This window comes from Numenius arquata, chromosome 21 (assembly GCF_964106895.1).
Source record: "Numenius arquata chromosome 21, bNumArq3.hap1.1, whole genome shotgun sequence".
Taxonomy (NCBI): domain Eukaryota; kingdom Metazoa; phylum Chordata; class Aves; order Charadriiformes; family Scolopacidae; genus Numenius; species Numenius arquata.
The window spans coordinates 6,022,884-6,044,167 of record NC_133596.1 but is presented as its reverse complement, the minus strand read 5'-3'; the positions used below and the strand labels follow the sequence as shown (position 1 = coordinate 6,044,167).

The 21,284-nt window shown below is 45.4% G+C and overlaps 1 protein-coding gene across 6 annotated transcripts; it reads right to left on the bottom strand.

The window, feature by feature from the left end:
• Positions 1 to 8,088: 8,088 nt before the first annotated feature.
• On the bottom strand, positions 8,089 to 20,689 carry PTP4A2 (protein tyrosine phosphatase 4A2). 6 transcript variants are annotated; one of them, XM_074162126.1, is made up of 6 exons: positions 20,662 to 20,689; positions 20,501 to 20,583; positions 18,839 to 18,931; positions 13,570 to 13,700; positions 11,455 to 11,529; positions 8,089 to 10,374 (listed from the first exon to the last, which is right to left on the bottom strand). In XM_074162126.1, the coding sequence occupies exons 1-6, from the start codon at positions 20,687 to 20,689 to the stop codon at positions 10,266 to 10,268; spliced, it is 519 nt and encodes a 172-aa protein (XP_074018227.1). In that variant the 3' UTR covers positions 8,089 to 10,265. The 6 variants fall into 6 exon arrangements, with proteins under 6 accessions (XP_074018227.1, XP_074018228.1, XP_074018229.1 ...); XM_074162127.1 differs by lacking the exon at positions 20,662 to 20,689 and having other exon boundaries at positions 20,501 to 20,620; XM_074162128.1 differs by lacking the exon at positions 20,662 to 20,689 and having other exon boundaries at positions 13,570 to 13,661; positions 20,501 to 20,620.
• Between the last annotated feature and the right edge of the window lie 595 nt (positions 20,690 to 21,284).

Sequence of the window (21,284 nt, the reverse complement as noted above, 5' to 3'; positions counted from 1 at the left end):
CCAACTTGGTGTCGTCTGAGAACTTACTGAGGGTGCACTCGATCCCCTCGTCCAGATCATTGATGAAGATGTTAAAGAGAACTGGCCCCAGTATCGAGCCCAGGGGGACACCACTTGTGACCGGCCACCAACTGGATTTAACTCCATTCACCACCGCTCTCTGGGCCCAGCCCTCCAGCCAGTTTTTAACCCAGCGGAGAGTCCTCCCATCCAAGCCAGGGGCAGCCAGTTTCTCCAGGAGGATACTGTGGGAGACTGTATTGAAGGCCTTGCTAAAGTCCAGGTAAACAACATCCACAGCCTTCTCCCTTCTTTGTCTCGCACCAAATGCAAAACACGCATTAAATCACACACACACCCCTCCCGGTGTTTTATGACCCTTTTCTCACTGGAGAGGCAGTGCTGGACTCCAGGCATTGAGATCCTTTCCCCCTTTAGCTCCCATGGCCATTCTCATCCATTTTCTGCCTCAGCTACGCAGCAAACGCGAGGGAGACTCGAGTTTATAATGCAAGTTTTATGAAGCACGGAGATAAGGCAGAACGATGGAAAGGTGGGGACGGGACGGGATTCGGAAGGCAGAGCTCTCCCTGCCAGTTTCCAGCCGGGAAATGGCTTTATGAGGCTGCAAATATATTTCTTCCACTTCTCATGGGAGGTCCTGAGGAGGGACAGATTTAATGCCGCTGCATTTCTACCCGGTATCGATCAGCTATTGGTGTTCTGGAGCAGCAGAGAGCTCTCATCAATTCGGCAGACGCTCCCTGCTGCATTAAGCCCTGCCGACGGCCCTCAGAAGCCCTCAAAGGCTGACTCCAAGAGCAATCGCCTTCTGTATTATTGCATTTTCAATATGAGACCGATCTCTAAGAGGTTACATTTATCCCCGTCGTCAAAAATTGCCAACTGGATGAACGACGGCCCCAGCAGTCACTTTGGAAACCATTCCCAAGCTGAGGCCATTAAGGAGATGGAGGTAGGAGCAGCAAAAGGCAGAGCTCAGTGCCCGCCGTGCCATCCAGCCAGGACTTTGTGCCCGGCACCCAAACGCCGGTGTTTCAGAGGAAAGAAAAAGCTCCCCGTTCACGTGGGCTGCTCCACGAGCCGCTTCCAAACCAACACGTTTCCAGAGCTGGAAGGGGCAGGAGGCGGCAGGGAAGGGTGCTCAAAGGAGGCAGGGTTGGGATCTGCTGAAGTGCTTTCTGATGCCTTCATCTACCGAGGCAAGCGGCACGCACGGGGATCGCAGAGACAGGAAAACAAACCTGCTCGGTGCTGTCTGGCCACAAGGCATTTCTTTCATGCTACAGCAACTGCTTTCTGTAATCAATTCACTGCTGAGGCCATGCGACAACAGAACATGCTTTCTTTCCCCCCCCCCCCAAACAAGGAGCTGGTTTCAATTGATCTGAAGGTGGAAACAGCCTCCTGTTATCCCAGAGAGGCCAGAACCCTGGGAATTGCAAGGTATCCCTCCGAGTTTCTCCTGCTCGGGGCCAGCTTTCTCTAGCCCCCCCCCCCCCGTTTCTGGAGGGAGGAGGAATTGGCAGCAGGCACTCCTGCCGGGGGGAAAGCTGGCCCAGTAACGTGCTGAGTGAGCAGAGCCCTGGCTGGGTGCGAGGAAAAGCGCAAGCCGTGCCACGGGAAGCCCGTGCTGAAGCCCAGATCCATTTGTAATTCCCGGGGATCCTCCCCTCTGCCTCTTGGCACAACAGCCAACGGGGTCCCCCTCGGAAGCCAAGGCCAGGATGAAGGCTCAGCGCTCGCCCTGCTCAGCAGAAATGCTGTTTCTGTTCTCCCGGAGCTCTGCCCTCCTGCTGAGGAGGGGTTCTGCCTCAGCACTGGTTTGTTAGACTGAGGTGAGCAGGGTCTTGCCAAGATTCATCACAAGGGAGGTGGCAGGAGCATCACTTCAGAGCATCCCCCGTGGAGGACGCAGTGCTCCTCTGCAGACTGGACACCCCAGGAGCTCCAAGGGGCAGCAGCCTGGTGTCAGGAGGCTGATGGGTCACGTCACGATATGACACTGCAGCAGAGACAGGCAGCTGGCAGTTTCTTATCATAAAAGCTTGATGCAATTGCGTTTTAAATCCCTCCGGTTTTGAGCTGATCTGATTTATTTTATTTTTTTTTTAACCCTGCCACAATTCTCTGCCACAGAGGACTGGTAATTTCTTCTTCAATTTCTCAGCAATCCCTCCAGAACAGAGCACAGCAGATTTCCCTAATTCACATTATCAGCACCATTTGCCTCACGAGCGACAGAAGGACCACCTGAGATTGAAAGGAAAGCTGTTGCCCTTTGGGTTTTCCCCTCTCATCGGCTACACGGTGGCTCTGCTTTTAGCCTCCTGCCTCGAGAGCTGTGCGGAGCTTAAATCTGCTGCCCAGCGAAGGAACGGTCCATGCAAAACCTCTCTTAAAGAGCAGAAAAAAAAAATCTATTCCCATCCTAGGCTGTTAGACGCCATGGATAATTGATACATGACTCCATGAGATAAAGAAATAAACCATTCTTCCTCCTGGAGGCCCCTTCTGCCTCCGATTCTCAGAGCTGGGTGGCCTTTGACCTTGAGTTCTTGCATTAATGCCTGCGCGCAGTCAGACAGGGATATCGCACACGCACTCGGCTCCTCTCCTGGGGTTTTGCTTTCTTCTGCCCCGGAATAATGGCAGCTTTGTCCTCCAGCAAATGAAGGAGCGGCCAGTTTATTGCAGGCCCAGCTTGTTCCCAAAGATAAACCCGGTGAAAAATGTCACCTGCTGATCTGATCCGCCCCGTGTGCCACTTGAGCAGCTGCTCTACCCCAAACGCCCATTATCATCAAACAGGTGGAATAATAGGAGTGTATACCACAAATATACATAAACATGAGAGCTGGGGGAAAGATGGCATTTCGTCTCGCAGGCCTGGCTTTGAGAGCCGCTTTGTTTAAGAGCGACAACAGCCCAGATTCACGACGAAGCTCCGTCGCTGCCCCGTCGGCACTGCAGCATCTAAGGGCAGAATTCCGCTGGACGCCAGGTCCCTGCGGACCACCCGGCCCCAGGATCTAAAGCAGAACGCTCAGCAGTGACAGGGGTGAGGAGGGAAGAGCCCCAACAGCGCAGCAAAGCTGCCTTGGACTTGGCTCCCGGAGGAGCCAAACGTACGTCTGCACTTGGAAAAGCGGTGAGGCTCCGGCTGTGTCAGTTCTTACACAGCTACGGGGCAAGGGGAGGCGGAAAAGGGCAAGTGCTGCTTGCAATAGAGCTGCCCGGATCCGCCTCCCACCCCAGCCATCACCGCCAGCACCAGAATTAATTTCAAGCCATTCCCAAGCAAAGGCCAACAGTTTAATTCTGCTGCCCTTTGGCGACCCTGCTTTGATTTCTCACTGAGGTCCTGAAATAGATGGAAGGCTTGGATTCAGCTTAGCAGCACACAAACAGGAAAGCCGTATGACAAATTACCTTTGCAGGCACGAAGGATTCACCTGGGACGGTGCTATTACCCAGTAACCAGGAAGCAACCGCCGGTTACCAGCGTCACAGCTCGCTTTTTGCGAGCGCGGCTTTCACCTAGGACGGGAGCGCGTGGGAGACACCAGCTCTCTCCTTACTCCCGGGCTCCAGCAGCCTCACCCGTGGGGCGATGCCAAAGGAATCGCAGCAGCAGCAGCAGCAGCAGCATCCCGAGACCTGGCAGCAGCTCCCCGCAGCCCTCCCGGGGTGTTTTAAATTTACTGTCATCGTTAAGGACAAAGACGTAAATGTCACACGCAAGGCATCCCGTAATGGATTTAACGCAGGCTGGAGAGGAGTTAACCGAAATGCAGAGCATTCGTCTTGCTTTAAGTAATTATCCTCGCAGGAAGAATACCGCTACCCAAAGCAAGTCTGCGGTAATTTCTGTCACCTTCCTCCTGACCCCTTCTCCTATTTAAAATTTCTGGCTCGCTTTACAGAGAGGAAAAGCGAGACCGGCTCATTAACGGAGGTACAAAGAATAACTACGGCAGGTTGGGATGGAGTCCGCACGGCAATCAAAACACGGCTTTGTAGTTAGCACCGGATTCCTGCTGTCTCAATTACGTTTGCGGAGCCCAACCCGCGCCGCACAGCTCTGCTGTGGGGAGACTCTTCTTTGTGCCTTATTGGCTGCGCGCGGTGGTACTGGGAGAGCAGTTTCCTTGACAACATTTGCCTTTTTTTTAATAGAATTTCTTTTTCTTTTTTTTTTTTTTTCCCTTGTCCCGCTCCATGGCTGCAAGATCAGGCCTGACTTTGAATCCCAGTTGCAAAGACACCACGAATACGAATTAGCGGTACAGGAAAAAGGTGCACCCCAAAAGCCCGTCCGTAAGGCGAGGTCCCCATCCCATGCAGCTTCCAGTGCCACCAGTGCCAGAGGAGCTCGAGGAACAGTTGGGAAGAGAGCGATTATCATTAAGTTGTGCATTATGCAGATCTTCCTCCAGATTTGTTTGTGTTTTTTTTTTCTAGCAGCCTGACAACATTTTGTTACTCCTCATTTTGTTTTCAGTGTCGAGGGAGGAGAGAAGGGAAGAAATCTACGGCTTGTACCCACCCCATCACCAGTTCTCCCAGCACGGGTCATGCAGGGACAATACACTCCAGCTGATCCTCCAACAGACCCACCAGCCCCTCCATCCCCACGGAATTCATCAAATCCGCATTTTTACCTCCCCCTGCACCTGATCTGGCAGCAGGAGACCCACCGACTCGCTCACTGCCCTCAGGCAACAGAAATCAAAAAGCACGGCTCTCCCTGCCAAACGCTGAGAGGAGGGGATGGAAGCGTTCTTGCAGGAACATATCGATCCCATCAGAGTTCTCAAAAAAGCAGGAGGCTCTGCCTGCGCTCCCAGCGCTTCAGGCTCGCAGGCAGCAGGGCTGAGCAGCAGCGATGTCAAAAAGCTGCTGCTATTTTAACATTTGCCCCCCCCTCCCCCCCGCCACCCCAACCCCACTCTGCGCCAGCCTGATGGGTTCTGCTGCCCTTTTCTTTAGGAAAATTTCTTATTTAAGTCCTAAAGCTGTTTATATTCCACGCGAGAACGTCCCCTTCCCTTATAGTGTTGGAAATTGAAATTTGAAATTGAAATGGCAATAAATCACAAAGCAGCAGAGGGGCCAGCCCGCGTGCGGAATTATCTGCCGCAGAAGGTACCCTACGGCACTAAGTCCAGTCAATTGGAATAACCAGCTCAGCAAGACCGTGCCACCCAGCACGATAACGATCCCGCAGCCCTCCGGATAACAACAAGGACAATAAAACCCAGAAACAAAACAGTAGCCCAGGAAGGTCACAAGCCCCACGCGCACGGCCTTGCCAAAGACAACCCAAGGGCTTTCGGAATATTATTTCAGGCCGGGGTTCACGCTGTGCTCTCCGTTCTCCACGAAACACCGCAGATGGTGGTAGCCCCAGCCTCCCTGCCTGGCTGGGAGCAAGGGTCCCTTCCACAACATCCCACCCTCCAACTGACAAGGGCGCGTGCATCCCCTCAGGGTGCTTGTCAGTGAGAGAATTGTCTCAGCAAAGGGCTCCGGCCATCAGCATTCAGCCCCGCTGCCCAGCAAAGGGACCACAGAGGATGTCCCACATCCCGGGACCAGACCCTTGACTTTGTGCAGCCCTAAAGGAGTCACATTATTACTCGGTGCTTTTGGTTTCCCTTCGCTGGACAGAAAAGAAGCGATTCCTTACCTGGTTCTTTTCCCCACCTTGAGCTCATCTAATCCATCCGCAGGTTCAGATTTTCCTCTGCCGTTGGCTCCCGGTGTCGCTTGTTTCTCTCCATCTAGAGTTAAGCCCTGTAAGAAAGGGCACAGACACCACCTCAAGCTCAGCTGTCTCCTGCCAGAATCACCCCAGCCACCCCCAAAACCAAGCAGCTTCTCCAGCAGCCTCTAAATCTCACCCACTGTTGTTTCTTCAAGAGGCAAGCTCCTCGCCAGCCGCTCCACGACCCCGGCAAAGCCCTGGGGGGCTCAGTTACTGGGTCCCACACCCCCAAAATGAGGATCTCGGCGGTCCAAAGAGAAGTGCAAAAGCCCAGGAAGGAGAGTTCCCATCCTGGGTGGTGCAACTGCACCAACCAACAACTGGGTCAGCCAGTAACTTTGTGAAATAGCCTCATTTTCTCTTCGATGTCGTCCCACCAGTCAGCAGCAGCAGGATCTAGACTTAAATGTACGGCACGAAAAACAAGTAAGATGTCACTTACGTCACTTCATTCATTGATGATGGCGATCTAAGTCCTGATGAAACAAGCCGTCAGAACAAGGGAAGCTCCTAAGATTTAGCTCCGTGCCTTTGGGTTTGGTTTTTGCTCAACAGGGATACAAATATTTAACACAAGACTATCAGGGTAACGACGTCTACGCAGCCCTCGGGCAGCCTGAAGCGAAAGGTGTTCCAGAGAGAGTTCCAGAGAAACCTGTGAAAAGCGTTACCTCTTGTGGCCCGTTGGGACTTAAGTGCCAGAAATCCAGCTCACAACAGGTCTGAGAGCAGCCTCGCCATCTTACTTCACACCTCTTTACTGACAAAAAGCTATTCTTCCCCTCCCCAAAAAAACATCTACCTAAACCCCTCCGCGGACTTGATTTGCAAGCGTTAAGACTAAGTTAAAGGATTTACAATTTTTTAGTTAAAAGAACATACACTGTTCTAGAAGCGCAAACCAGAATTCCTGCAGTTTCCTTCCCCGTGCGCAGTCACTCCGCTCTGCTTATCATCAATTGCTCCAAAAGTAGCACCTTGAGTGATATCAATATGCATGTGATTAAGTGGTGTCTCCACTTAAAGCCTCAGTATCTGAAGCTGCCTAGATGTTCATGAAAAAAAATTAACAAGAGAAAACTCGTATCCTACAGGAATATCTCAGTTCCAATGAAGCGCACGGTATTTTTTCCTACTGAGTAGCCTTTGATTAGCAAAACATTTCAGGGACATTCTAGGGATGTAACAGGAGGGTAACCATAAAGGGTAGAAAAACTTCGAAAAACAAACAAAGCAAGAGTTTGGTGTTAAAAAAAAAAAAACCAAAACAAACAACAAAAGCTATACGAATACAAAGAGGAGAAGGAACCTCCCAGTTACTGGTGCCAGTCCCCCAGTCCAAGTGGTTTATTATCTCATTGCCAACAGGGACTAAAAATTTGTTCTAGTTACACGAGTGGGAAAAATCTGATAAATATTAGAAACACGACCTCGATTTGCAAGTAACATATTTCTTTGATGGCAGCAAAGCAAAGCTGATTGGATTGTTATCTGTGAAGCCCAGAAAATAGCACCTTAGTATTATTTAAATAAATTACACAGCTGAAGGCAGTGGCATTCCACCAGCAAGGAAGGGGAACTGACTGGGATCCAGGACTCCAGAAACTCACTCATTGTTCCCCCAAAACAATACCCCCATTCAGGCCCTGCCAGGTGGGACGGTGTCTAGTCTTGTCTAGGGCACAAGAGAAAGTTTTGCAAGAGAACTTTTGGAGAGTTCTTGGGAAAGTTCAGAGCCATTGTTTGGTTTGGGGGGGGTGTGTGTGTGTGTGTGTGTTTTGTTTGTTTAAAGGTAAGTCTAGACTTTCATGAAACGGGTAATTTAAAAGTAAGAAAAAGGTTCCTTTTCTTGCGGCGCTGCTCCAAGGTAGAACCTTTCCCACCAGCAACTCCAAGCCATGAAGCACCCAGTGGTGATCAAGCATCCAAGGGGCACGGACAAATCTGTCCGAAGGCCTTTACAAATCCAAGCAAAAGAAGAGCATTTAACGTGAATGAGCTGCAATAAATTCATCAAGAGCCAGAGGGAAAACGTTTTACTGCAAGAACTTTATTGCACTACGTTCAAGTGCTGAACCGAGTGTTGTCCCTACCGGACACCGGCCACAATCCCGCTCCCTCCCGCTCGTGGCTACACTGGGTGACAGTCTGCACTTTTCACTCTTTTTCCTCAATTAAGGCTGCAGAGTCATAGTATACGAAATTAGCACATTATAAAATCAGAGTCAGACTAGGGGGGAAGAATGCAAAGTTATACATAGAGCACGTAAAATTTTCTTTTTATTGTTCTTCAGAAGGGGTTGTGGTTTGGTTTTTAATCCAGATCGACACCTTCCCCTCCAACCTGACTTCCACCATTTCCCAAATCGGCTTTAGCTACCAGTATTTCATTTTACTAAAAACATCGATTTTCATTCACAGAAACAGTTAGAACATTAGGCTTCTAGTTTGCCAGGGGAAAGTAAAGGCCAGGATCAGGTAATTTCAGCATCATCTACCTTCCACCTGGACTCAAACGTTACCAGATCCGTTATTTCCCTAACATAGGCATCGACATCACAAACACTTTCGCGTCTCCTTTATCTATTAAAGAAATGAGAAACGTTACACATCTTAGAGGGAGGCAGGGACTCAGTACAGCACTACAGCTCGAGGCAGGGAACAGACCGAGTGTCGTGGAGTGCAGCGTTGCCTGTTGGCGTATCTGTAAAGCGAGGGGCTTGACAAGTACCATGATTTTTTTTTTTTTTTTTTTTTTTTTTGCTTAAATTTATAAATCCCTTCCAGGAATAAAATTCTGAAAGTCCATTACTTCGGCTCTGAAAAGGTTTGCGTGGTTTAAGCTGCAGACTGAAACCAGAAGTCCAGAACAGGAAGAAATCCTGCGAAGGCAGCTCGCATCGCCAGCAGCCGAGGTATCGGTAAAAGCCGGGGACCAGCCTACACCCGCCACAGGCACAGACCACCAACAGCCTTTGGTGCTCTACAGCCAAAGATCACAGGAGAAAATGACCTTAAACCTGTATTCAAAGCCTTCAGCGGCTGAATATTACAGACATAACGTCAAGTTGAAAGCATGAGGTCACTACCAGGGCAGGGCACTAAGTTAAGATGTGTTTGGTAGAAGCAGCCTGGCTGAAACTGCTTATTAGAGGCTGGAAAACGACTTGTCTTGATTAATTCACTGACAACACCAGCGGCCCACAAAGAGAATGTGGTGCCAGTCCACACTCCAAAAAGTCAGCGTATTTATGGTCTGCTGATGGTGAATAGATGAGAGGCATGTTGATGTGTAACTAGAGATTCTCCCTCCAAAAGAGCCTAATAAAAAATAACAAGGCAATCGGTGGTTAAACTGGACTGTACGTGAGGGTCAGGCTGGGAAAACACCCAGACTGGGCTTTTATTCATGGGCCGCGTTTCTGTGCGGGACCATCCTGACCTCATAGATGAGACAAATGAGACCCTTCTCCCAAATCCTGATGTACTGCCTTCAGCAAGGCAGAGAACCCAGAGAGCAGCAAAAAGCCTTTTCTTCTTCCTTATGACAGATAAAATTAATTTTAAGTCCTTGTCTGAATTGCCCCTTGGCTCACCTAGGACACTTTTGAACATCAGTCTTCTGCCGGGATAGATTTTCTATCCGGCAACAGAGAGACAATGATCATTTCAGCCAAATTCTTTGGAAAAATAAGATTGTGACACACTCACACATAAAATCACCCAAACGTGCATACACACACGCACACTCACACACTTAAAAGCACTATCTCCCATCAATCAGAAAAGGCCTTCAGCAGATTCACCAAGGATTTTAGGCAGTGAGTCTTTTCATAAAGCCCACCAGGAAGTTTTTTCACACCTGCAGAGCGTGAACACCAGGTAGACAAACACCACAGACATCACCGAATCTCTAGAATATGCCCAGGGTGGGCTTAAGGCCGTCAGGCTGCTCCCATACAGCAACAAAGGCTCCTCTGCACCTCTGTCTGCCAGCTCCCAGCAAGGTTTAAAAAACAAAAAAAAAAAAAAGCAACTCCATTTAAAAGAGTCCCACAGGAATTACTGTATCAGGCCCTAACTGTGGGGTACTTTCCTCAAATCAAGAAAATAGTTTCTGCACAAGCCAATGCTCTGCTGGTTTTCCTTAGACATAAAATTTACTTTATTTCTTTTCTTAAAAAGTTAAAAATACAGAAGGTTCAGAAACTCATTTTCTCCTTGCAGATGTTCAAACTGCAGCTTAAGGAGAAAACAATCCTTCACTGAAATGTTTCTGTTAAATTTTTTTTTTTATTTTGTTTTTTTTTCAATTATCACCACCATTAGGACAGAGGTTGAGGAGCACTGACTCCACCACTAATTTGATGACGTAGTTTCATTCCAGATTCACATTTCCAGGTGCCAAGAGTCCAGAAAACAGCCATGCTAACTTCTGCCTTCGTTTGAGATTTATTTTGGTTTTGTTTTTTTTCTATTGAACACAGCAGTGACCGTTGGCATCTTTGAAGCGTAATCGCATCTTAGGTCGGTATTTCTCAAGGTAAAGCAGCTGTTTGGAATTGAAAGCTCCCCTCCTTTTCCTAAAACAAAGAGAATGAAGGCTAGTATCAATGGGAGAAGTACTGCTTCAATCACCATACACATTCTAAGGCAGATTAGTCCTCATTTCAAAGCTTTTTTTTTGTATCAACAAAACAGGATTTTGGCTTGGGTTTCGTATCCATTGCCACTTTGAGGAAGGCTAAACCAGAGCAGCACACGCACTTCATCACCCATGTGCCAACATTAAAATCAAAATCCAGTTGATGTATTTCAGCGTATTTTTCTTGGGCTGGGAGAGGATATTTCCATCACCAGCAGCAGGCACTGAGCAACAGCAAGGTCACCCTTTCCTTGCAGATGTGTGTGCTACTTACATGTTTGTATCTCAGTGTCATGGTCTTACTTAGCTAATATAATAAGAGGTTCTCAGAAAAGAGCTTCTCTGTATAAAAGGTACCATACCAGGAAGAGAAAAAAGGAATTTAAGAAAGGAAAAATTCAGAAAAGTCTGTTGACAGCAACACAGTTTACAAAGATAACTGAAGACCCTGGGAATCCATAAAAGGATGAATTGCTTTTTTGGCAAAGCTCATTCAACATAATCTTACCTGCTGGGCTTCATTTCAAGGTCTGATGTTATCACTGAACCAACAGAGCTCAGCAGTCTCATCCTTCACCAGTTTTTGTTATTTTCCAGCCAGGGAGGTTGCTGACATTCCCTGGGTGGGGAACACGCTCACCCACAGCACCTGCAGGAGTTGCTGGTGCTCACCTCCTTACTGTACAAGTTCTGCTTGGGGGCCCAACCTCAATAGAATTTTATTTTTTTTTATCTAGTTAGGAGCAATTAGTCCATGTTCAATTAACCCATAATTTTTTACAGCCCCAGCCTAGCCATTTTTTCCTCCCGAGTTCAACATCTTTGAGTCTTAGGTCAATGGTTTAATATATAAGTCCAGATTTAAAGCCTCAGCGTTAACGTCAAAATCACACCCATTATCATCAAGATATAGCTTCTAGAAAACAAATGAGAAATCTAACCAACTTTGTGAAGATGCACGATATTCAAATGCAACATGAAGTGAGAGATTTCTTGAGAATGGGGAAGTTTAACTTACTGCCTTATAAACTGAACTGCATCTTCGTACTTCATTCCACATTCAATGAGAGCAAGTGCAACCAGTACAGGAGCCCTAAAGGAGAAATCAATATTTAAGGGAAGATCTAGAGAAACAATATATTGAACCTCTCAAAATACATCAAATTAATCTATAAACAGATAGCTTAAGTATTTTCTCTTTTTATCTACAGAAAGACATTTGCCTGCTGAGTACCTAATGTAAAATTTCTTTTAGTAGACAGCTCTGCTTCCAGCACACACAAAAAAAATAAAAATCAATAGCTCTTTAGCGTTTGGGGCACAAAACCATAATTCTAGATTTTTACGCTTTCTCATTTCACTATAACCTAATTTTCTGCTTTGCTAAAACAAGTGTGTAATACCTCCTGCATGCATTTTGCTTCTTATGACACTTCAGATTTAGCTGTACGCGAGACAGATCTATGAAGGTTTGAAGAGATGACTTAGATAGATTTTTCTTTTTATTTATTTATATGCTGTACGTGGAACGGGGTGTTCCAGGGACAAGAGAGCAAAATTTTCTAATTTGGGCTCCACATTTTGGAAATTGGTTAAGTGTAAAGAGCTGGCTTTTCAAACAAGCGGAAGTCACAGCACACACTGACTCTCTCCTGATGTTCACCCCATAAACACAGAGTTGCACCAGGCACCTCTGGGGGTAGAGAAGGGAAGGACTAAGCAGGTGGTAGCAACTGGAAAACCGGTATCCATGGCTAAACAAAAACATTGTTCAGAAGAAACAACTCTCACTATCACTGCCACCTGCATAAACAGAATTATTCACTTTCCAAAGGAAACAATTTGAAACTTTAAAAGTCACTTTAACAACAACAACAACAACAAAAAGAAGCTGTCTCTTTACTATAGCTGAAGTTCAATTCCCTGCTACAGGTAGACAGTTTTCCAGATTAAAGCAAAACCTGTAAAGCTCTTGCTTTTCCCTCTGCCAGAAGCAGTTCTGAGATCAGCAGCAAAAAGGTTACTCTGTAAGGAATGGACAGGAGTTTGTGACATACAGAAGGTGGGAACTTCTGGTACCCTTTGGCCTGGTGTTATGCAAGAAATGGGAGAGTGGAAAAATCCCTCGAGTTACACCTTCCTAAAGGTGCTCCTCAGATAAAAATAGAGCAGAAACGGATAAACAAATGTAAATTGCCTTGGGTTTTCGGCTCTCGTGTCTTTAAATATTGGCTGTTTCTCCCTCTACTTCTTCATTTCCCCCATCTCTTCCTCTCCAGAGGTGGAAACTTAAGAGCTTGATGAACTCCAACTCTGTGCTTACTCGACTTCTTTAATCCACCTTTTTTGCCCATTCATTCATATCTTTAAATATTAACAGTCCCCTGGTTATTGTAAGAATAATTAAGCTCCGTTTCCTTCTAGCCCATAGGATAAATATAACGTTCAGAGATGACAGCTGGGAATACGAATGTTGCATTTAGCTTTCCCCAATCAGTCGTCTTTTTATTTCATCTTGAAAGGAAGTTTTTCCCAAAGAAGGAAGTTATATTTTGAGCACTGAGAAGAGAAACATCAGTCTGCGCGGAAGCAAGAAATACAAGCCTAACTCTTCTTACCACCAGAGTGAAGCCACTTTAGCGTAAGAAAGTAATTGAACCAATTTTTCTAAAAGCTTTTTTTTTTTATTTCCACATGCTTAATACTATATCAGTTAAAAAACAGGAGGAAATTAAAAAGAAACTCAACTGTACAGCCTTAGAAATTGTACTATCCGTGTATATTGCATTTGTCAAGAAGCACAAGAGATCTTACTGTTTTTGCAGAAAGATATAAACTTTGAAATTAATAGCATCTTAACTGCTCGTGTCGTTCACACCTGACAGAAGTGCTCTGAACAATCTCTCCAAGTTCTTCCTCTCATCCTCGATCAGAGTTAAGAAATTACTGGAGATTTTTGAGCAGCAATAAGTCTCTCTTGCTTTAATGACACAAACTTGATGATGATGCTGCTTTAAAGTGTTATTTGGGAGAAAAATAGAGAAATTGGCATGTTCTTAACACCTTCCATGACCTGCCTCCCGAACAAACTGACATTAAGTGGAGTATAAAAAGCAGAGAGCGGAACACCAACCTTCCCAACCCTGCAACACAGTGAACAGCGACACAGCATCCAGGCTCTTCACGAAATTTGGTTTTCAGCAGGTTTAGCCAGTCGTCAACTATCTGATTCGGGGGTGGTGCTCCGTCATCAAATGGCCAGTCCTTCCAAAGGGGGGAAAAAAAAAAAAAAGAAAAAAAAAAAAAGGGACATTAGCTACATGGATTTCAATCCACAACCAACAGCAAGGTCACCAGAACTGGGAGAAGCAAAATATTCCATTCAGCAAGACGTGTGTATCACACGAACAGTTGTGTGAGTATTTTTCTGGTTGTATAGAAGTTTGAAAGTCAATATCGTAATGCAACACTAAGTGTTTAACAATCATTTAATTGCACTTTTCAATAAAACTTCAATAAAACTCTACATTAGCTCCTTTGTAGTATAGAATTTTTAGAAAAATAGCTGCCCTTGAAATCTCATTTTATTAAAAATACATAAAAATCAATAGACATTTCAAATAAACACTTGACAGATGAGAACTTTGTAGACTTTTGCCTGTGGTTGTGTCAACTTTTTAAAATACTATTTGTACTACAGGCTCTGTACAGAGGAGAAGCTACTTCATAACAATCCTAGTGGGTCAGCAGAGGAGAAGCTACTTCATAACAACTCGAATGGATCAGCTTGTCCAGCTGCCACGAATCCAATAAGCAAGACAGTTAAAATTAGCTGGGTACTTTCAAGTCAAAAACCCACATTCACAAAAAACAACCAGAAAAGCACGTAGACAAAGGCAAAGTCAACAACTAAGCAGCATTTACAATTCATTTCTGGCTTATTAAAGGGGGATCCAACATTTCAACTACTTGGGCCGCATTTAATATCATTAACGTGGCCGTCAATCAAAATTACATGTCAGAAGCTTCCCGTTTCCCCGAGGTCACAGCTGGAACTTGTGCGAAGCGAAGTACTACACGTCCTGCATTTCAGGACCAAGCACAACATCGCATGCTTTATAATCTTCTCAAGACACGGGGAGCGCTGTAGAAAGAACACTCCTAGATGCAAGGGGGGAAAAAAACCCACAACCTAATACTTAGTAGTTATTTAGCACTTTTCATTAGATGACTGCAATGCATTTTACAAGTGAGACTCACGGCCAGAGTTTCGTATTATTCAATAACCTCCCCAAATGGTGGGGAAATTGCTTTGAAAGGAGTTCTCTTCTCCCCTTATTGGCCAGAAACAAGTCTTTCATGTAGTATCTTGAGAACAGGTTAATACCAAGTAATACTCTCTGAAGCTTGAAAGAAGCAGGCAGGAACTCTGAACAAGTACAACCGCCAGACTTTTCATTTTGAAATGTATTTATTGCTACCCTGACGCTTCCTGAATACCAAATACAGCTTCGCACAGACCTCAGCCCAAGAGCACCTTAGAAATATGTTAGCGCTTACAAAAAGCTGCAAGGTGGAAAAACCTGTGGCCCGGAACTACAAAACCAAAAAGCGTTAAATTACTGAAATAACTTTATATGCGATTAATTCAGAAAGATACACAAAATCTGAAGAGTGCCGAGAACTCTTCTTTTTTTAAAGCCAACGGGAAATTAAAAATATCTGGGACAACACAGCAAAATAAAAGTCTATAGAAACAAGATCATAAAGTAAAACTTGCTCTTTCTAATAAAAGGCTTTTATGAGATTTTCCACTCAATCACACACTGCTAGCTGTATTATTTTAGGCCTAGTGTCATCCACTGTCCCAGGAAGAGATGAGCTGCCAAGAGAAGAGGCTTTACCCGTTGCAAGATGCTTTCTTTTGAAACTGCCTTGCAAAGAACAGGATTTACATGTCGGTTCTGTGTCCTAGTTTTAGGTAAAATTAAATCCTTTCCTTCAGAGCAGACACAGGAGCTCGCTACATTGCTTTAGCTTACATGTTCACCATCACGTCCACACAACGCTTGTGCTGGCCTGAATTAATCACAGTCTTCATTTCCCCACAGATCATCCCCTTCCCAGGAATGGTACACTGACATTAAATTAGCACTGATAAAACACTGCGTCACAGGACACTGCCCAGAATGGGGAACAAGAATAATTCTGGGACTAGAAGAGTAATTGCAGCAAAGTTTTGCAGGTTTTTTCCTGATGATGAGTTGTGCCAGCATCACCTCCGAATTCCCACCGGACAGGATAGAAAACAAATTGCTAAGCTCCACGACCAAACCAGTCATTAATAACCAGGATGATGCACTGAGACTGCACAAACAGAAAATACAGCTCTTTTCTGCCACCCTGCAGTAGCTGGGAAGGACGATGGGCGAGAAAGGGTTATTCTTATTTATCCTTTATCTGGAGCAGCCTTGCTCAGCAGAACAGCTCTGGGTTTGTCAGTCAGCAAGGACTGCAGGACTGGCAATGCAGAACTGAGATGACCAAGAAGCAGTGACAGCACTTTAAAGTGACAAAGGACCCTTTCTTCAAAACCCGTGTGCCACTCGCACTGAAGTTACAGCAGCAGAACACTCCCAGAACCGCCTGCATCTGCGTAGGATGGGACCGCAGGCACCAGCGGTGGAACTTTCCCATCCTCAATATCAAGAGTCCAGGGAGATGCAAGAAGTATCAGATGGCAATGAAGTCTCATCTCGTTAGCACTCCCAACTGGCCACCAGCACTCAGGTGGTGGCCATCCTGGTGGGCACAGAGTGTAACGGAAGTCTGATCCAGGGATGAACAATAAATAAAGGACTGATGGAAGGAGAATAATGACACGTGTCTTAGAACCTGAAGATGAACAAAACTGCTGTAGCCTCCTTGGTTGCCAGCCAGCGCAAAAACACGTCCAGAAGAAAAACCTGCCAGTTTTTCCGATGTAGCATTTGTGTGTTACAAGACCTTACACACGAACATAACTGTAAGAACTGCAGAAGCCCACAGAAACTAAATCCATCCCCGCCTCCTGTCTCCTGGATTTAATCTCTGTTGATAAACACGCACATGCGATAGTACTACTTCAAACATGGAACATCTAATTCTCTACTTTCGCACTATGCCATCTGCCAAAGCTGCTCTCGAGCTGCCACATTCTACCCATCTTCCCAGTACATGATCCCGTACCACGGCATGAGAGCAGGCTTTGCTAAAACGCTCTCATTTTCAAGGGTTCCACTACGCTTTTGACCTCAACAGTTTTAAAATAGACACTAATCTCTCTCAGGCTGTGTTTTTAATCTTAATGTTATTTTTGCAAGCAAATATTAGCTTTAAATAGCGATGTGTTATTTTCTCAGCCAGATGGTAATTCAATACCATTTCTGAACAGCAACAGGACTCTGCTTTGAAAAAGCATGTATTCATAGGAAGGAAAAGCTCTGCAGGAGGTGGTCGTGCCGGTGACTGGTTAAGCTTATCTCAAATAGCAAAACACTATTGCAATACAGTAAATTACTAAGACAACCTCATGACTGGGATCATCAGGATCAGCGATGACATTAGCAGCAAACCTTCCCTGTCACCTCCTGTTTTCTGTTACCCTTAACAGATGCCTGGTGGATTTATGCTCTCTCCCGTTGCCTTCTGCAGCAGCAGAGTACTAAGAAGAGCTGGTACATACCAAATGCGGAGAGGCTCGTTAGCCGAGGCAAATGTGTACAGACATAAAACTCTTTCTCACATCTGTTACTCAAAGTGAAAGGCTCTCCAACAGAACGGCACTTAGCAGAGGTGGCGGAAACACCATTTCCAGTTTTCAGAAAAGCTTCCTCAAAAAACTGCTTTCAGTTCAAACCTACCCACCACCAAGTTTTTAAAGTTTCTTGAGAACCAAAATCCCCAAACCACTTCGGAAGTGCAGGCTCCAGAGCACAGAGAGCTCCCTGGGTCCCACAGAGGCCCCGATCACGGGCTGGAAAAGGGGGATTTCACTCACAGCTGTGGGAGCCAAGGACAGGCAGCCTCACAAGTCAGCCACCCTGGCAGAGCTGGGCACCTGCAAAACTATCCCAAGTCTTCTAGGAAGAACTCAGATCTGGGCTCTGGCACAGGAACACAGAAATACTCTAAGCCCCAGCTAAAACTCAGAGCTCTGAGGGCTTCCACACCAGAAGTTTAATCCTTCTAGTCTCTGGCAACCCTCGGAGTATTGCAGCTTAGAGGTTTCAAAGCAGCATGCCCCAAAACACTGTGATGCTAAAATCCAAGACAGCCCTGGAGCAAACAAAAATGCTATTCCAGAGGGCAGCCCTGGGAGCACAAAAATACTGCTCCAGAACACAGCCCTGGGAGCACTGGTAGCCCTGTAGTGACTGATTTTTCCAGCAACACTGAGGCACACGTGGCTGCCTGGAACTGGAGTAAATGCTTACTGGGGCCAGAAGCCAAGAAACCTGATTGACCTGTAGGTGGAGTTTTCACAAGTTTTTCTCCTAATGGAAAACTGCAGAAGTTCTCCTCTGACTGAGCCATAAAAATGAAGAGGCAATAGAAGACTGACTACCTGCAACAAGAAGGTAAGATGCAATTTCTGGCCTCAAAACAGAACATTACTCACTGCAGTAAAATAAACTGATTATATCTGACACACTATAATAATTCAGAAGTATTGCCTGGAAAAATACCGCCTGCAAGCTTAGTATGAGCACACACCTATTAAAAAAACCTCCCCTAAAACACCAAGCAATGCTAGACGATATAGTCATTCGGTCATTGCATAATGTTAACTCTGAGTCGCAGTTCAGGAATTCCACCTGCCGAAGGCAGAAGCCACCAGCAGCCGGGCTCCAGTCACAGGGGAGCAGTGACGAGGCCACCGATCCACACCCTGCTACAGCCAGTCCATGGAAGCCTGTACCAACACTTCAGCTACGATCTCAAGAGATGGAGCTTTTTGAAAGAGATAGAGGAGGGAGATTTATCTGCAGCCTGAGAAGGTCAACGGCAAGCCAAGAAGTGCCACATCTAGAGAACAGGACCAGAGTTGTATGAAACACAAGGCTGAACATTGGATTAGTATCGAACCAGTCACTAAAAGGCAATCAAAATACCTCAACAAATCCAGAAATCCAGGAACAGACATTGCTGCTGCAACTAAAGGGCTCAGGTGATAGTAATGAATCAGCAAGTACCTTTCAGAAAAGTACAGGGAGTTTCTCAAAACCAGCTTTATCTGATGCAGGGGACCAATCTGGCCAATCTGGAACAGCCACAAACTCTTGCCCAAAGCACAAAGCCCATGCCCACCCGCTTCTAGACAAGTGATTTTTCACTTTTAGACAGTTTTAAAGGCAACTCACTAGAACCTGGATTCCTTCTTTTTCGATAGGAGCTTGATCATAAGTGGCATCACAAACTCGCACCAAGGTTCTCACTCCGTACTTCTTCAGCTCCTTTAAGAGAAAGGAAAAACACGTGAACACACTGACAGCATGAAGAATTAAAGAACTTTCTCATCAGCTACAGAACTAAACGTTTTACACGGGGTCAGCGGTACCGTGACTATTGCACAGCTCCAAGGTGACTACACAAGGAAGGAACAAGGGCCAATGCGGAAAGCGGGGTTTATGGCCTATATTAGGACACGGGTTACACGTGACAGGAGTAAACGTGAAACAGCTTTGAATTCTTCCTCTCTAGGGAAATGTCAAGGTGGAAAAAAATTGCATGTATCAGAGCAAAATTAAAATAGCTGCTTATATTCTCCATGCAGCTTCTTCTTCTCTTTAAATAGAAGCCTGGAACTGTTTGCTTCAGCCAGTGTTGACATTTTGAGGCAGGGAGGAACAGAACACACACACCACCATACTCCAGCTTCCTTGTAATGCACTATAAGTAGCACATTGTGCTAGATAAATAATCAGACGATCAAACAAAAACTGTTCCCGTTCACTTTGAAGGTTCATACAGCAAGCAGAATTTCCTCTCATGTTTGGACAAAATCACTATAACTTCAAACAATTAGCAATAATATATACTCCTGGAAAAGGAAGACAATCCACAACAATGGGAAAAAAAATATATAAAGATGAAAAGAACATGGCTTTCAGACAAGATTAACCACTAATATCTGAAGAGATTCATGGTGAAGAGCACACTGCTGAATGATGGAAGTCTGTTAATAGCCCCAGTCAGACATCAGTATCAGATGACAGGATCTCTTAGGAATGGAAAAGACCTGCAAATGTGCGATAAAAAGTCCTCTAGATATAAGGGCACAAAGATAGAGCAGGTTTGGAGCAAACCAGAATGCAGAAATACACGGGACTAAAACTTCTCTCATGATACCATCTGCTACTTTTTCAGAAAACTGAGTATTAAACTTGGGAGCATTTAAGATGTTATTGTATCAGTAATGTTCTGATCCACCGCCCACTGTACTGGCTCGTCCCACAGTTCAATCCAGGCAGATGTCATTTTTCATGGATAAATTCCGGCACCTGAAATCTCTGACAATTCTGGGATTGATAAAGCAGTTTGAGAACACACCCTGTAAACTAAAACATCAGTTTAAGTATTGCACTTAGTCCTACTCTAAGGGAGAAGAAAGGTCAGAAACCAGTTACATTTCTATTAACTACTTCTTTAAAAGCCAGACGATGAGCAATAGATCGATATATTAGAAGTGCTGCATTATTCAATGAAAAATAACATTTAGAATCGCAGAACGTGCTGTCCTGCAGAAACCAGGCCCAGAATGATGGCAAGGGCGTGTGTTTGTGTTCTAAAATGGAAGCTCATCCAGCCTCTCACAATGAAAGAAATGCAGGACTTTGGAAAGTAATCGGTAAATTTTCTTCTCATACTGTCAAGAGAATATAATCAATATATTACCAATAAAATGCATTAAATTTCAAGTAACATACATCGAGTAACAGGTGTGAAGAATGACTCTTCAGTGCTTCTGCAGAAACTACGAGCAAATAAGGAAAGAAGGACGACCCTTCGTGTGACTGCCTTACCTCGATGAACTTGCTGAGGGTTGCATTGGTTGGGTTGTGAGTGATCAGGAAACGCATATTCTCGTAAGTAATTTCCACGGGGGCTGGACGGTTCATAATGGCAAAAAAAAAAATGTGTAAGGGGCCAAAAAAAATTAAAAAAAAAAAAGAAAATCAGTAACCTTGGAAACGTTTCACAGCAGAACACATTAAAAAGACCACTAAAATGCCTGGGATTGATCAGAGCTTGCTTTGACGTGTTTGTTCCTTAAAGAATTCACTTCTAGAAAAGCAGGTTTGCTTCAGAATCCACTTGAATTCAACTTCGGCCTCAATTACTGCAGGTGGTATCCTTCAGACTCCACAAATTCTGACTACATGCAAGACTAGGCAGCCTGTTCTACATTTAGGCACTGGTGAGGCAAAAAAGTAAGGGCAGATTTTCTCTCCACTTTGTCTTCTTGATGCTTAGTTTTGCTAGAGTCAGTAAGAGGAATATGCTTCCAATGGGCAGAAGATATCCCATATATTTGAGTGTGTTCGCTGTGTCTGGAGTCTTCAAGGCAAAGTAATTATGGCACGTAGAACCCCCTGCTCCCAGCTCACTTGTCAGCCAGGATGCTGTGCTGGGCCTGGCAGAAGTCTGCCCTCACGCTCAGAATCGCCATAAATGTGCGACGTATATTCCAACGGAACACCTACAGAGGAGAAGAAAAATACCAGGTAAGAGGGTTTGTTGCTTCTGCTTCCAGAAACACCAAATATTGACCCTGTCAGAGAAAGCCAAATTAGACTAAAGACGACT

What these genes read in the sequence shown, in the direction of transcription:
- PTP4A2 (XM_074162126.1), bottom strand. Translation starts at nt 20,689, where the DNA reads ATGTGTTCTGCTGTGAAACGTTTCCAAG. An exon ending in AAGAAGGAATCCAGGTTCTA is followed by an intron (nt 13,701 to 18,838) that starts GTGAGTTGCCTT and finishes CCCCTTTGGAAG; the next exon opens with GACTGGCCATTTGATGACGG. An exon ending in TGTGTTGCAGGGTTGGGAAG is followed by an intron (nt 11,530 to 13,569) that starts GTTGGTGTTCCG and finishes TTTCTCCTTTAG; the next exon opens with GGCTCCTGTACTGGTTGCAC.